This window comes from Scyliorhinus torazame, chromosome 17, assembly GCF_047496885.1.
Source record: "Scyliorhinus torazame isolate Kashiwa2021f chromosome 17, sScyTor2.1, whole genome shotgun sequence".
In the NCBI taxonomy this organism is placed as follows: Eukaryota; Metazoa; Chordata; class Chondrichthyes; order Carcharhiniformes; family Scyliorhinidae; genus Scyliorhinus; species Scyliorhinus torazame.
In genome coordinates, this window is record NC_092723.1 from 5,588,193 (window position 1) to 5,602,543 (window position 14,351).

The following is a 14,351-nucleotide window of genomic DNA, read 5'->3' on the forward strand; positions in this document are numbered from 1 at the left end:
ACCAGAAGTAACTGTTCAATCCATTTAGTTCAACTCAACAAGATCCATGACAACCAGCTACTGAATATGGACACAATGGACACGATTCAGGCTCCTCATCAGCTCAGAACCACGAGCAATCTTAGTGCCAACTAGCGATCATTCAAGCAGAAATTTCAACTATACATGGAAGCATCCGACCTCAATGGCACAACCGATGCTCGGAAGATAGCTCTTCTACTCACCACTGCGGGTGACCATGCGATAGAGATCTTCAACTCCTTTCACTTTTCCGAAGGGCAGGACAAAGCGAAGTATCAAACCATCCTGGACAAATTCAACACCAGTGCGAGGTGGACACCAATAAAATCTTCGAGCGCTACATCTTCAAGCAGAGGCTGCAAGGTAAAGACGAATCCTTCAACTCCTATCCAACTAACCTTAGACTGCTAGCGCAATCCTGCAACTTCGGTGATATCACTGACTCCATGTTCAGAGACCAAATCGTTTTTGGCGTCTACTCTGATCCTCTGCGGGAGCAATTGTTGAAAATCAAGCACATGACCCTGCCAGTCACGATTGAAACGTGTACTGTGCATGAGCACTCTAAAAATCGCTATTCCCGGTACAAAACGGCAGAAAGTGAAAAACAAGCCTCCCATGAGGTGGAGAGTGTCCAGGCCATCTCCCGGATGCAGCGCCTCCACATTGACGAAAACGGCCATTTTGCACGCTCTTCCCGGGGCCCAACACATGCGCAATGCGATCGGGAACACAAAGCAGCCGAAAACCACACTGCGCCAATGCAGACGTCCGAGAACAGCACCGCGCATGCGCAACGATGCACTGAGCGTCATGACGCCGCGTCATGATGTGTGCGAACTGCGGCACCGCCCATTTTTTTTAAACTGCCCTGCAAGAGGCAAACGCTATTTAAACTGTGGGAAACCAAACCACTATGCAGCCCTGTGCAGATCTCTACCACCAGTCAGGAGCCAGCGCTCCCAATTCCGACAGCGGCGCATCAGAAGTGTGCAACACCGAATGCATGACTGTGATCCAGGCAGTGCGACGGATCCAGATGGTGAATACCTGGACAACACTTACCGAGTGGGCATTATTACGAAGTGCGAATACGCCACACCGAACACATCGCGAGTCCGATCAATCCTGCCCGTGGATTCTGAGGACGAATGGCGAGCAGTGATGAAGGTCAACCACTGCCCCATCCAGTTCAAACTGGACACAGGTGCCTCCGCCAACCTGACTTCGCAGGTGGACTTCAAGAGAATCAAGATGCCCCCCACAATCCTTCCAGCTGCCTGAAAACTCGTGGACTACAATGGAAACACAATCAAGGCACTGGGGTCCTGCCATCTGCAGGTGTCCAGCCGACACACACAAGCAAGCTTACTCTTCGAGATTGTTAAACCAGACAGGGCGTCCCTGCTAGGTGCACACGCCTGCAAGCAACTGAACCTCATTCAAAGGGTCTCCACCACGACGCCGTCCCATTCGGAACTTCAGGCCAACATCGACGACATCCTAACCCAGTACCCAGATGTATTTAGCAGGATGGGCACGCTACCGTACAAGATTCTACTGCGGCCTGGTGCCAAGCCAGTGGTCCATGCACCACGACGTGTCCCTGCTCCACTGAGAGAGCGCCTGAAGGCAGAGCTCACGAATCTACAACAAAAGGGCATCATCTCCAAGGTCACTGAACCAACCGACTGGGCAGCTCGATGGTGCGCGTAAAGAAGCCTTCGGGGGACCTATAACATCTGCATTGACCCCAAGGATCTAAACAAAAACATTATGTGGGAACATCGCCCATCCCAAAGTGGGAATAAATCACGAGTGAGATGGCACACGTGCGCTTCTTCACAAAATTGGACGCATCCCAAGGATTTTAGCGAATCCAGCAGAAGGCTCTGCACTTTCAACATGCCTTTTGGCAGATTCTGCTACAACCGAATGCCATTTGGCATCATCTCGGCATCAGATATTTTCCATCGCATTATGGAACAGATGATGGAGGGAATAAAAGGGGTTCGTGTCTACATTGACGATATCATAATCTGGTTCACAACCCCAGAGGGACATGTGTCGCGACTCAAGAAAGTATTCTGACGCAGACATGAACATGGCCCCAAGCTAAACAGGTCCAAGTGTTGTTTTGGGACATCCACGCTGAGGTTCCTGGGTGATCAGATTTCGCAACACGGCGTGCGCCCGGGCACAGACAAAATTAAAGCCATCGAGGCAATGAAAGTCCCCGAGAACAAGAAGGCAGTACTGCGCTTCCTGGGAATGGTCAATTTCCTTGGCAAATTCGTCCCGAATTTGGCCAAACACACCACGGCCCTACGCAACCTGGCGAAAAATTCAGCCACCTTTGAGTGGAAGGCGGAGCACCGAACAGAGTGGCTGGAACTGAAAGCCAAGCTCACCACTGCACCCGTCCTTGCATTCTTTGACCCAGACCGAGAGACCAAGATATCCACAGATGCGAGTCAGGATGGCATTTGAGCGGTGTTGCTTCAAAGAGACGACACGTCATCCTGGGTACCAGTAGCAAATGCGTCACGGGCAATGACACCCACTGAGACCAGATATGCGCAGATTGAGAAGGAGTGTTTAGGTCTTCTCACCGGCATCCTCAAATTTCCTGATTATGTCTATGGCTTGCCAACATTTACTGTTGAGACGGATCAGGTGCTGTTTAGCACAGGGCTAAATCGCTGGCTTTGAAAATAGACCAAGGCAGGCCAGCAGTACGGTTCAATTCCCGTAACAGCCTCACCGAACAGGCGCCGGAATGTGGCGACTAGGGGCTTTTCACAGTAACTTCTTTGAAGCCTACTTGTGACAATAAGCGATTTTCATTTTTCATTTCATTTTCATAGGCCTCTGGTCCACATCATCCAAAAGGACCTGAACGACATGACGCCTCGTTTGCAGAGAATTCTGCTCAAACTCCGGAGGTATGATTTCAATTTGGTGTACACACCTGGCAAGGAGCTCATCATCGCCGATGCAATGTCCCGCTCCGTCAACTCACCCAGTGAACCACTGGAGATCATCCAGCACATTGAATTGCAGGTACAACTGTGTGCAAGCACTCTCCCGGCAACAGATGAGAAGATCGTTCTCATCCGAGAAGAGACGGCCAAAGACCTCCTGTTGCAGCGAGTCATCCACAACCTTAGCAATGGCTGGCAGAAAGGGCAATGCCCTCAATTCTACAACATCAAGGACGACCTGGCGCTGATCGACGGCATCCTGCTCAAGCTGGACAGGATAGTCATCCCGCTACGTCTCCAGAGCACGGTGCTGCGGCAGATTCATGAGGGACACCTGGGCGTAGAAAAGTGCAGACGCAGGGCCCGGCAAGCTGTCTACTGGCCCGGCATCAACCAGGACATCACGGACATGGTCCTGAACTACAAAACCTGTCAGAGGTTCCAACCAGCGCAGAGCAAGGAGCCACTCCAACCACATGACCTAGAGACCTCTCCGTGGTCCAAGGTTGGCATTGCCCTATTCCACGCGAATGGTCGCGACTATATCTTAATCATCGATTACTTTTCGAACTATCCTGAGGAGCTGAAGCTGCCAGACCTCACCTCACGGACCGTCATCAAAGCGGTAAAGAGACATTCTCACGGCATGGCATCCCGAACACCGTCATGAGCGCAGTGGCCCGTGCTTCCACAGTCGAGAATGGTCCACGGTTGGCAAGAGCTACAATTTCAGGCATGTCACCTCCAGTCCGCACTATCCACAGTCCAATGGCAACGTCGAGAAAGGGGTGCACATCGTTAAGCAGCTCACCCGCAAGGCCTCGGACTCCGCTTCCAACATACACCTTGCACTACTTGCGTACTGGGCGACTCCCTTGTCCACTGGCATGTCGCCAGCTCAACTGCTGATGAACAGGGACCTGCGGTCAACGCTTCCAGCCATACACCTGCCCAACCTGGATCACCTCCCGGTGCTGCAGAAGATGCAGCAGCTTCGCGACAGCCAGAAGCAGGGCTATGACGCACATGCCACCGATCTGGACGTGCTGTCCCCGGCAGACACGGTCAGGATCAAGATACCGGATGGTGGGTGGTCTGCTCCGGCTGTCGTTGTTCAACAGGCCGCGCCCAGATCCTATGTCGTACGTATGGCTGATGGCTCCATTGTGCGAAGGAATCGAAGAGCACTGCGAACAGTTGCTCGCCCACAACCACTTTCCCATCCATTTCCACATGTCGAATTGCCACCTCCAGACACCTCAAACCACGAGGCCGTGCCTCCCACCTGCCTGTCAAGACACCGTCATCCCCTCCACCACCCCTCCGGCGGTCGACGAGGATCAGACGCAAGCCTCAGAGACTGGACTTATGAGCATTTGTTTTGTTTGTTCTGTTCTGTGTTCCTCAGTCAGTCTCATTACACAGACACATTCACATGTATATACATCTAAAAAAAAAGGGGAGATGTCATGATATGCAAACATGCAACCATTGAACACTCAGAATAGGACACAACCAATGGGCAGTCAGGACACTCAGAGGTGGCATCACCACAAGGGGGCATGACATAAACACTATAAAAGGGATGAGGCACTTACACCCTGCCTCTTTCCACAGACAGGCATCTAGAGAGTTAGACAGGGTTGATCAGCAGCATCACACCCCAGCACGTGGGTCAGAGCAAGCTGGTACAGTTAGACTGAGTTACTGCAGTTAGATTAGCAGAGAGTCAAACTAATTTGAGAACTGTGTTAATAGTTCAATAAACAAGTTGAACTCATTTCAGAGTCTGGAGCACCCTTTCGTTAAGACTGCATCAAGTAGCAGCCTGTGTTATCCGAAGCAGCATAACGCAACACACGGTGCTTGACTGGGAGCCATGCAGACATGATGGACGAAATGCACCATGACAGTTCTGATATTCTGTGATTCTGTAAAAGGGGTTTCTGACATCGTTGGGAAGCTCAACCCGCCTTTAAAGGCCCCGGAACCTAACTGTAAAAGCTTGTCACGCTGGCGATAAACGGATTTTTGGCCTCCGACCCAAATGAATTCCCCACCCTCCAGGTTTCCCACTACAGGCTGGACCAGAAGATTCCGGATTGGTTCCGGAATAATTTTAATATGTTAACATGAGAATAACTGTAAATTACAAAATGGATATTAAAGTTGCAACTAGTTCAGTTCAGAGAGAATGATGTCACTTACTTTGTTTTTAGTTCATTAAATCTCTTGAACACATGTTTATCTTCCCACTTCGAGATGTCTGTTGGTCCGTTGACATTTGAATAAACCAGGTGGGTGCAAAGGCAAGCGTCAATATTTTCTGGGTGGAAGTTAATGTTTGGTAACCTTTGTTCAGATGTTTTTAAGTAGTAACAAAGCAGTACGTAGGGGGAGACTAAAGTGTGAAGAAAGGATTGTAGTTATTTGAAATATCAAAGACAGTAAGGTGACAAAACTGAAAGAAGAAACACATGACGGACTTTCCTGCATCCCTGGGCCTGATGGGAATAAACATTTGCTGAGGTTCTAAAGGGAACTTGGTGACTTTTGTTCACAGGGAAACTTTTGCATTTTTCTTCAAAGTAATTTGCTTGTCTCCAGTGTCTTGCCGGAGAGCTGTGCACAATTTAGGTTCACGTCCCTCACAACTTTTATCAATTGATATTAATTGAAGATGATCTTTGGTTGGCACTTGTGTGGTGCAAATGTTACTTGCCACTTGCCAGGAGCTGACAGCTAAGAAAATAATCATGTTTAGGAAGTGGAAAAGTCACCGGGCTTTATAAACCTGTCACTTTCATATAAGTCATACCTGATCTTAAAATCTTCTCATCGTATCACTCAATCTCCTCTCCCGCTGCACACATTTAATTGTGGTGGAATGTGGTCCTTCAACGGGCTGTAATTGCCCATGGCCTCAGTTAGCATCAGGATGGGGATTCCGTCCATAAGCCTGACCAGTCCGGGACTCAATGGGGCAGAGGTTTGAAGGAAACGGGGTCCCCACCCCACACCCTCCACCTGATTAAACCCCCTCCCACCTCCAAACCGGCTGCCGGATGGGGCTATTAAATTCCACCCGACATTACCTTTCCCAAGACCAATGAAACTGACCAATTTATAGAAAATAGAAATGTATAAAAACTTACCCAGCGATGCGTACTGTAAGAAGACCAAACTCACTAAAATTAAAATAAATACACATTTTCATTTCATATCACATTTGACAAACAATTATTAAATGTCTGCAGAGCTTTAATCATAAAGGATCCATTACAAACTAAACTAAATTAATATTTTAATTTGATTATTCTCGGTGTAAAGGATATTCTGACATCAATGATGTAAATTAATTTCTATTCTGTTTAATCTTCTATATCTTTGATGATTTCATTTTCAGATGAATGAAACCCAGGGAGTGAACGCATTCGGTAGGTGAACAGTTTGTGAAAATCCAGTCATGCTGGATGTAAACAATTTATTTATTTATTTATTTTTACAGGATGTGGGCTTCGCTGGCCAGGCCAGCATTTGTTGCCACCTCTAAGTGCAGTTGAGAAGGTGGTGGTGAGCTGCCTTCTTGAACCACTGCAGTCCATGTGGTGTCGGTAAGACCCACAGTATGGTTAGGGAGAGAGTTATAGAATTTTGACCCGGTGACATTGAAGGAATGGCGATATATTTCCAAGTCAGGAATGGAGGGGAACTTCCAGGCAGTGGCGTTCCCAAGTATCTGCTGCTCTTGTCCTTCTAGATGGTGATGGTCATGGTTTTGGATGTGCTAGATTCCTAGCCTATGACCTGTTCTTGTAGCTGGTCCAATTCAGTTTCTGGTCAATGATAACCCCAGATATTGATAATGGGGGATTCAGTGATGGTAATGCCATTGAATGTCAAGGCGCGTCCTGTTGAAGATGATCATTGTTTGGCACTTGTGTGGTGTAAATGTTACTTGCCACTGGTTAGCCTAAGCCTGGATGTTGTACAGATCTTGCTGTAGACTGCTTCAGCGTCTGAGAAGTTGTGAATGCTGAACATTGTGCAGTCATCAGCGAACATTCCCACGTCTGACTACATATTGAAAGGAAGGTCATTGGTGAAGCAGCTGATGATGAATGGGCCTCGGGCATGACCTTGAGGAACTCCTGCAGTGATGTCCTGGGACTGAGATGGCTGATCTCCAACAACCGCAACCACCTTTCTTTGGTGCCAGGTATGACTCCAACCAGTGGAGAGTTTTCCCCCCAAAACATTGACACCAGTTTCGCTCGGGCTCCTTGATGCCACACTGTCAAGGGCAGTCATTCCCACCTCACCTCTGGAGTTCAGCTCTTTTGTCTCTGTTTGAACCAAGGCTGTAATAAGATCAGGAGCTGATTGACCCTGGCGGAATCAAAACTGAGCATCCGTGAGCAGGTTATTGTAAAGTAAGTGCCAGTTGATATCACTGTTAATGACTCCTTCCATCACTTTACTGATGATGGAGAGTAGACTGATAGGACAGTAATTGGCTGGGTTAGTTTTGTCCTTTTTACGTACAGGACACACCTGGGCAATTGTTCACATTGCCAGGCAGATGCCAGTGTTACAGCTGCACTGGCAAAGCTTGGCTAGGGGGGCGGCGAGTTCTGGAGCACAAGTCTTCAGTATTATTGCTGGAATATTGTCAGGGCCCACAGCCTTTGCAGTATCCAGTGCCTTCAGCCATTTCTTGCTATCACGCTGAGTGAATCAAATTGGCTTAAGACTGACATCTGTGATTCTGGGACCTCTGGAGACCAAGATGGATTATCCACTCGGCATTTATGGCTGAAGATTATTAAGTGTTTCCTGTCTATGTGCTGGCATTGCGGAAACCCAGCCAGTGTCAGCACATACTGGGCAATCACAGGGATGCTGCCCGCACAGACAGTGGTGCCACATTCTGGGTGAGATGTTAAACTGTTCCATTGTCTGCCTGTTACTGTGGATGTAAACAATCCCAGGGCACTGTGCAAACAACAGCCACATGAACAGACAGAAGGTGAGAAACCAGTGACCTTCTGATGAAAACAATCGTCTGGTGATGTGGCCGTATTTACCACTTCAGATAGTCTGAAATGAAAATAATCCAACACAAAATATCCAATACTGACCAGTCAAGAGAAGCCCCTTCCCCATCCTGGGGCTGGGAATCTGCTCAGTCACTGGATTTCCGTCTGGTGCCTTTGAGAGTCCCAGCACGAGGCTAAATCAAGGATCTGTAGAAGAAATCAGAGAAAAGTAAGGAATTTGCAAAGAAACAATGGGTGGGATTTAATGGGGGTCACTGGGGGTGGGGGGGGGGGGGGGTGGCGACTTGGTGTGGGGGGAGGTGTGGAATTGAGCAGAACCACTTGAGTTGGAGCCTGACCCCAGGAAAGGAGAAGTGGATCAGGCAGTGGAGGGCAGCGAGGTGGCAATGCCACATGGCAGCGACGGGAAGAATAGTAATAGTGGATTCTATAGTCAGGGAACAGATACATGCTTCTGTAACCATCAACGTGACTCCAGGATGGGTGTGTTCCCTCCCTGGTACCAGGTCCGGGATGTCACTGAATGACTGCAGGGCATCCTGAAGGAGGAGGGTGATAAGGCAGAGGTCATGGTGCATGTTCATACCAATGACAAAGGTAGAAAGAGGGATGAGGACTTGCATCAAGAATTCAGGGAGTTAGGCAGTAGACAGGACCTCTGGGGTTGTAATCTCTGGTTTACTCCCAGTGTCACGTGCTGGCAAGCACAGAAATAGGAGAACAGCAGATATGAATGGGTGGCTGAAGAGTTGGTGCAGGAGGGAGGGTTTTAGATTCCTGGATCAGTGGGACTGCTACCGGGGAAGGTGGATCACGTACAAACGGGACGGTCTACATCTGAACCAAAGCGGGACCAACAGTCTTGGGGGCAGGTTTTCTAGTGCTGTTGGGAGGGCTTTAAACTAATTCGGCTGGGGAGGGGGACAGACTGTTAGCAGAATAGAGACACAGCATAAAACAGTAAAGCAATCAAGTCAGAGGGAGTACAAATGTATTAAGATCCAAGGGAGCAATGCCAGGCTGGATGGCCTCTACAATAATGTCAGCAGTATTACAAGTAAAACGGATGAGTTAAAGGCGAGGGTTGACATGTGGAATTATGATATCATAGCCATCACAGTCGTAGTTGAGGGAGTGGCAGGATTATGAGCTCAACATCTCGGGATTTAGAATCTTCAGGCGAGACAGGGGAGAGGATAAAAGAGGAGGAGGCATTGCATTATTAGTTAAGGAGACAGTTACTGTCATAAGAAGAGGTGAGGTCTTGCAATGGGCATTGAATGAAACCCTTTGGTTAGAGTTTAGGAATAAGAAAGGGGCAGCCAAATTGCTAGATGTTTCTTATAGACCCCAAGATAGCGGGAAATTGAGGAGCAAATATGTGCACAATTCAAGGAGGTGTGCAAAAATAATAACAACATGGTAATTATATTCGGTGATTTCAACTTTCCAACATTAATTGTGTCGTGTTAAGGGATTAGATGGAGTGGATTTCTTAAAATGTATTCAGGAAACCTTTTTGTCTCAATATGTAGAGGATGAAACAAGGGACGTTGCAATGCTGGACCTAATTTTGGAAAATGAAGCCGGAGTTGTTGGGGGTTGAGTATTTTAGTGATACCGATCACAATGTGGCACAACTTAACCTTATTATGGGTAAAGAAATAGACAAATTACAAAAAAAAGGTTTTGAATTGGGAGTGAGCGGGTTTTAGTAAAATAAGTCAAGAAAAGGCCAAGGTAGACGAGAAAGAGTTATTTGTGGGGAAATCTACAGACGATCGTTGGGGGACATTCAGAAAATAAATGGGGAGGGTACAGGTGCAATATATTTCCCCTTGGGTGAGAGGAAGGAGGAGCAAGCCTAAAGAGCCATGGATGACCAGAAATATTCAGGAAATGATGAGAAGGCAAAGAGAGACTTTTAGCAGATTCAAGGGGAACAAATCAGTGGAGGAATTAGTGGGGTACAGAACGTGCAAGGTGGAGCTTAAGAAAGCAATTAGGAGAGCAAAGAGGGCACATGAGAAAACTCTTGCTGGTAAAAGCAGAAAAATCCCAAGATAGTCTACAAGTGTAGAATTTCACCTTCATAAATTCATGTTGACTCAGTCCGATCCTGCCACTATTTTCCAAGTGCTTTGCTCTAAAATATTTGATAATGGATTCTAGAATTTCCCTCACAACCACGTCAGACTTACTGGTCTAAAATTCCCTCTTTTCTCTCTACCTTACTTTTTAAATAGTGTAGTTACATTAGCCACCCTCCAATCTGCACAAACTATTCCAGAGACAATAGAATTTGGGAAGTTGACCACCAATGCATCCACTATTTCTAGAGTCACTTCCTTAAATACTCTGGGACGTAGATTACCAGGCCCTGGGGATTTACTAGCCTTCAATTTCCCCAACACCATTTCTCTACTAATATTGATCTCTTCAGTTCCTCCCTCTCACTAAACCCTGTGTTCCCCAACATTTCTGGTATCCTATTTATGTCCTCATTTGTGAAGACAGAACCAGAGTGCGTATTTAGTTGCTCAGCCGTTTCGGTGTCTCTCATTATAAATCACCCTGTTTCTGAATATAAAGGTCCTACTTTTGTCTTCACCAATCTTATTCTCTTCACATATCTATAGCAACTTTTACAGTCAGTTTTTTATGTTCTCTGCAAACTTAGCCTCATCCTCTATTGTATCCGTCTCAATCAATTTCTTGGTCCTCCATTGCTGAATTCTAATCTGTTCCCAATCCTCAGACCAGTTGTTTTTCTTGGCCAATTTGTATGTTTCTTCCTTGGATCGAATACTATTTCTAAATTCCCTTGTCAGCCATGGATTGGCCACGTTTTCCGGTTTACTTTTGTGTCTGTCAGGAATTAACAATTGTTGCAGTTCCCACATGTGCTCCTTGAATGTTTGCCATTGTCTGTCCACAGCCAACCCTTTCAGTAACATTCTCCAATCAGTGATAGCCAAATCACCCATTTGCATCTATTTGCGCGATTGGTTTATCCATTTTATTGCGAATATTCCACGCTTTCAGGTGCAAAGCTTTTCAGCTTGTCTCTTCAGCATTATGTGTTCCACTCCCAATATTTTTCACTGTGGCCCTGTTTGAGTCTGGCTCTTGGTTTCTCTGCCAATCACTTTTCTTAGTCCCCTTTCTGTCTTTTGGGAACAGTCACCAGCTTTCCTGCCCAGCTCATGTGCACTCTGACATTATCAATGGCTCTTTCCCCTCAGGTTCTGTTTCTTCCTTTTCCAAAACACCATCATTATCCGCAGTCTCTCAGTCCCTTCAAGTTACCAATCTCCACTTCCTCTCCCAAGCCCCTCTCAGTACTGTTGCCTCCCAAACCCACGTCTATCTTTCTCATTTGAATATTTATTCCACCAACTTCCAAACCTAAGATGATCCTGTGAGGATACAGGATAAATTAAGTGAGCTGGATGCAAATACCAATGCAAGTGTTTCAGTTTGATCCTGGATCCAATATAATTATCCAATTCTCTGACACATTCCTAATTGTAAGGCGCAAATGTCATGCGATGAGCTGCGTAAGGTTGTCATGGACGTGTTACTAAGCAGCAAGAAAGGAGCAGTTATTTGTGAGGCAGTGAGACGACACACTGTATATTTTAATGAACTATATCTGTGTACTCATTGCTATCTCTAAATTTAAAACTGGACCTTGGCTAAGCACGATTCTTCAGTTACTGAGTTTATGGGCTGGATTCTCTGTTTGGGATACTATGTGCTGATGCTGGCGGGGAACAGTGCCGTTTTATACCTGAGAAAACGGCGCAAAAGCTGCACTGATCCCCCATCTGGCGGGGGGCTAGCAGGCACGCACGAAGAACCCCTGGCTCCAGCTGCGGATACGGCTGGAGAATTGCCAGGTCCATTGCCGCACATGCACACGGCGGCGGACTGCAGCGGCCGCGCCGTGCAACATGGTGCCGGCCACACGCGGACCCAGCCTGCCAAATAATGCCCCTCAGTAACCCCCCTCGGCACCCCGGACCATCGCCTACCATCGCCCCAACCCTGCCAAAGTCCCCCCTGCCCGCGGAACGGCTCCCACCCGACTGAGGCAGCACTGGACTTAGTCTGCAGCCGCCACACCGTGTTCCCAGAAAGAAAATAGCACACGTGTCCCACGCCATCGGGATTTTGGCCCATCGGGGGTGGAGCATTGGGGGAGGACCTCAGGTGATGTCCTGAGGCCGTCCCGACGGCGTGTGGCGAGAATGCCATTTTGGAGGGGGGGAGCATTGCAAAAGCCCCCGATATCGGCACCAACGTGGATTCTCCGGCCATTCGCCGAACGCGATTTCGGTGTCGAAGTCCAGACAATCCCGCCCATGTGTCTGTCTGTGATCTCAGAACAAAAGAAGCCACTTTTCAGTTTGGGGAAACTGAATGGTGGAACTGAACGTCCCAGAGTATTCAGTACTTAGAAAGCTCAGACAAAACGGAAAAGGTGGTGGAGTTGCATTGCTGGTTAAAGAGGAGACTAGCACAACAATGAGGAAGGATTATGTTTCCGACAATGTGGAAGCTGTATGGGTAGAACTCAGAAACACCAAAGGGCAAAAAACATTTTTGGGTGTTATATATAGATCCCCAAACTGCAGTGGTGATGTTGGGCCCAGCATTAAACAGGAATAAATGTTCTTTATCTCTGAGGATCTACTAACTGGGGACTGCACTGTCCAACATCAAAGAGAGCTGTACAACGGCCAATTGAAAAATATCAACCTGAAGTCAGGAATTTGTCTCGCGGTCAGTAGCTAATAAACTTCCTCCTTCTTTGACTTAGCATGATAGGGTCCTTATTAACAAATAAATACATTTGGTTTGGAAAAAGGCTTTCATGGGGAAAAGACAATTTTTGAAATGTTTTCTTGTGGCCAATCCAGAGAGTTAAATAGAAATGAGAGTCCAGGTCACTCCATCTCACCTGGTTGTAACAGTAATACTGGTGAGATACAGGTGACCCATAAAGACAGCAGAGCTGCAGTTGTTTATTAATATGCTATAGTTGAGTCGCCTCTGCTGAATATTTACCATGCTTCCTAATATTTATACACAAGACACAGAAGAAGAATGTCATTGACAGCAGTGGGATTAACAATCAAATTGCAGGAATGTATCACAAGATCCTAACTGTCTGAGGTGATTTTTTGCATGAACATTACATAAAGTTGAGTAATAAAGTATGAGATTTCATCAGACCAACAATTGGCTTATTACTTCAGTTTTGGACAGGAGTGAGACAGTCAAACTGCATAGACACCCTCTGTCCACAAGCAGAAGGTGGTTTGAACTAGTTTTTAAAGTTGCTGTGCTATCCCAAGCCTTTGGGGTTTTGTGATCCATTTTGACTAAAACTCCACAGCAAACTTAAGGAATAGTTAGGAATAACTCAGAAGTGTATTTTATTTTACACACTCTAAAGCCAAAGGTCATAGTCTCCAGATAAGAGGTAGCCAATTTAAAACAGAGTTGAGGCAAAACTACTTCACCCAAAGGGTTGTGAATCTGAGGAATTTGCTACCCCAGAATGCCATGGATGCTGGGACATTGACTAAATTTAAGGAGAAGTTAGACAGATTTTTAATTGGTAATGGTTTGAAAGGTTACGGAGAACGTGCAGGTCGATGCAGTTAAAGCCAGGATGAAATCAGCCATGATCGAATGGCGGAGCAGACTCGATGGGCCAAGTGGCCTAAATCTGCTCCTATATCTTTAGGTCTCAAAAAAAGGGTGAGCAACATTCCACTCCACACACACCCATACGCACACACACACACACATACATCCACACACACCCATACGCACACATACATCCACACACATCCATACGCACACACACACACACATACATCCACACACACTAAAGCGCGGAGGTCAATGTCGTGTTACCTGTGTGGTAGGTAACTCGTGCTACTCAATCCTTGGTTGATGGTGAGGTCTTCTGAATCTCGATGAAGAAGAGTCGAAATCGTCCAGTAACAACAAAGGTTTATTGAGTAACTGTAACAACAAGTGCATGAGTTCTTTACTTTAACTTTGATACTAGTGATAAGGTTAACAAGATCTAACTGCAATAACTATACGTAACTCCACTAGCCATCTGAACTATTCTGATATTGTCCTGGTCACAGTGCACCCGAGAGAGAGAGAGACACACACAATGTGGCTGCCTTTTATACCCCTGTTGGTCCGGCCCTCTAGTGATCATGTGGTGCTGCTGATTACACATTAACCCCTTGTGTAC

General features: G+C 46.9%; 1 protein-coding gene across 3 annotated transcripts in view; it reads right to left on the reverse strand.

The window, feature by feature from the left end:
• The window catches only part of LOC140393662 (acidic mammalian chitinase-like), a 47,829-nt gene that overhangs the window by 33,032 nt on the left and 446 nt on the right, over positions 1 to 14,351 (reverse strand). Inside the window, exons 2-5 of one of the 3 annotated variants that reach the window (XM_072479947.1) lie at positions 13,997 to 14,107; positions 8,147 to 8,251; positions 6,161 to 6,193; positions 5,214 to 5,406 (exon numbers count right to left, since the gene is read on the reverse strand). In XM_072479947.1, the coding sequence (XP_072336048.1) occupies positions 5,214 to 5,406; positions 6,161 to 6,193; positions 8,147 to 8,171 (251 nt within the window). In that variant the 5' untranslated portion in view covers positions 8,172 to 8,251; positions 13,997 to 14,107. Of the gene's footprint in view, positions 1 to 5,213; positions 5,407 to 6,160; positions 6,194 to 8,146; positions 8,252 to 13,996; positions 14,225 to 14,351 lie in introns of those variants that run through there. The other 2 variants (XM_072479946.1, XM_072479948.1) reach the window with 2 other exon arrangements.